Source organism: Penaeus vannamei, chromosome 6 (assembly GCF_042767895.1).
Source record: "Penaeus vannamei isolate JL-2024 chromosome 6, ASM4276789v1, whole genome shotgun sequence".
NCBI classification, from domain to species: Eukaryota; Metazoa; Arthropoda; class Malacostraca; order Decapoda; family Penaeidae; genus Penaeus; species Penaeus vannamei.
The window spans coordinates 12,314,234-12,316,733 of record NC_091554.1 but is presented as its reverse complement, the minus strand read 5'-3'; the positions used below and the strand labels follow the sequence as shown (position 1 = coordinate 12,316,733).

At 40.6% G+C, this 2,500-nt stretch overlaps 1 protein-coding gene across 5 annotated transcripts in view; it reads right to left on the bottom strand.

The window, feature by feature from the left end:
- LOC113820303 (uncharacterized) overlaps positions 1-2,500 on the bottom strand; it is a 10,578-nt gene that overhangs the window by 7,197 nt on the left and 881 nt on the right. For all 5 annotated transcript variants that reach the window (XM_070122629.1, XM_070122628.1, XM_070122625.1 and 2 more), the window contains exons 2-4: positions 1,504-1,643; positions 992-1,079; positions 1-52 (exon numbers count right to left, since the gene is read on the bottom strand). The exon at positions 1-52 is cut by the window's left edge and continues 59 nt beyond it. In XM_070122629.1, the coding sequence (XP_069978730.1) occupies positions 1-52; positions 992-1,079; positions 1,504-1,638 (275 nt within the window). In that variant the 5' untranslated portion in view covers positions 1,639-1,643. The remainder of the gene's footprint in view (positions 53-991; positions 1,080-1,503; positions 1,644-2,500) is intronic.

Here is a 2,500-nt window from a genome sequence, read left to right as displayed (position 1 = left end):
AGAGTATGGGGGAAGGAGATGAGGGATTTCATGAAGCACTCCTCTCCTTCCTCTAGAAGATTGGAAAGGAAGGGATAGACGATTAGACCCGGCTATTGTTTTATCTCTTTAATTTTCATTGCGGTGAGGCGATGAAGAAGAGTTTCTTTGAATAAATTTTGAGATGACGTTTTTTTCTTATCTTTAAACTATTATTATTATTATTATGTTATTTTTAATCTTATTGTTGTCATTATCGTAACTCGTATTATTACTATTATTATTATTATCATTGCTATTATCAATATCATTATCCTTGTTATTATCAATATTATTATTATTATTATTATTATTATTATTATTATTGTAGCTGTTGTTATTATTATCATCATTTGTATTTTATTAGTATTAGTAATGGATGTATTAGTGTCATGATTACTGTAATTATCGCTTGTAGTATGATTAATAAAGCTAATAATAACGAGCACGCCAGTAATAGAAATAATAATAGTGAGAATGATGGTAATGACAGTGATATTGCCATAATGGTAATGGTAATGATACGAATTATTATTATTATTATAATTTTCATCAGTATTATCATTTTCAGTATCATCATTTTCGTCATTATTATTTTCAGTACCATTATTATGTTTATTATTTGAATATTGTTTTTGCTGACATCATTATTATCAATACTATTATCACTATTGCTATTGTTATCAAAGTAGTAGTAGTAGTAGTAGTAATATTACTATTGTTACTATTATTATTATTATTGTTATTTTTTCCTTTTTATATTTGTTAATCTTGATATGACATTTCGTTATCATTATCATTATTTTATCATTATTATTTTTTATTTGTTAATCTTGATATGACATTTCCATTATTATAATCATTATTATCATTAATATCATTATCATTATTATTATCAACATCAGTATCCATCTCTCCTGAATTTCGTGGCGGACGTTCAGCCAAAGAGTCAAACCAGGAACAGGCTCCTCACCAAGGTACTTAATGCACATCGACCCGCAGTTGCACCTCGTTGGATTCAGGAACTGTTGCTTGTCCCCGCAAACGGTGTCGTTGGTCTCCTGTCAACAGAGTTTGTGCACGTGTTCTTTACCTGTTGTAGTTTTCTTGGGTTATCGGAAATCAGAGTAGGATGCATTGTGTCGAAAGCAGCTGGTGATTTTGATATCTAACTATAGAGGTCGTTGAGTATATTTTTGTAGCTCCCTCTCCAATGTATCAGCGATATAGATAGATAGATAGATAGATAGATAGATAGATTGATTGATTGATTGATTGATTGATTGATTGATTGATTGATTGATTGATTGATTGATTGATTGATAGATAGATAGATAGATAGATAGATAGATAGATAGATAGATAGATAGATAGAAAGATGAGTATCTATATTTATAGAAAGATGAATATATGAATATATATATATATATATATATATATATATATATATATGAATATATATACGCACACACACATAATACTCACGTAAGGCAAATCGTCGTAAATACATATAGCTTCTATATCGTCGCACAGTATGGAATTAGCCTCGTAGTCCCCGCGACACGCCACGACTACGAGAGCAAGGGCCAAGAGGCGGAGGAGGTCAGGTGCGCGAGCCATGACACCTGCGGAGGTCAGGGGGGGGGGGCGTCAATGGGAAGATGTGTGGGTGAGCTGGAGTGGTGGGTGGGTGGGTGGGTTGGAGTGGTGGTGGGGTGGGAGTGGTGGGTGGGGGGGGGGGGGGGTGGGGTGGAGTGGTGGTTGGGTTGGAGTGGTAGGTGGATGGGTGGGTGGGTGGGTTGGAGTGGTGGTTGGGTTGGTGTGGTAGGTGGGTGGGTGGGTGGGTTGGAGTGGTAGGTGGGTGGGTGGGTGGGTTGGAGTGGTAGGGTGGGTGGGTGGGGTGGGTTGGAGTGGTAGGTGGGTGGGTGGATGGGTGGGTTGGAGTGGTAGGTGGGTGGGTGGGTGGGTTGGAGTGGTGGATGGGTTGGAGTGGTGGGTAGGTGGATGGGTGGGTTAGAGTGGTGGGTAGGTCGGTAGGGTGGGTTGGAGTGGTGGGTAGGTCGGTGGGTGGGTTGGAGTGGTAGGTGGGTGGGTGGATGGCTTGGAGTGGTAGGTGGGTGGGGTGGAGCGGTGGGTGGGTGGGTTGGAGTGGTGACACTTGCGGAGGTGTGGGAAGATGTGTGGGTGGGTTGGAGTGGTGGGTGGGTCGGTGGGTGGGTTGGAGTGGTGGGTAGGTCGGTGGGTGGGTTGGAGTGGTGGGTGGGTGGGTGGGTTAGAGTGGTAGGTGGGTGGGTTGGAGGAGTGGTGGATGGGTGTGACACTTGGGTTTGAGGAGGGGTTGGTGTGAGCAGAATTATTCACAAAATGATAAATTCTTTCCTGGTTCTTCAGAAACAGAGGATCCCAATTTGACGAATGCGAAACACACTCTTGAATATGTGTGTGTGTGTGTGTGTGTGTGTGTGTGTATATATATATATAA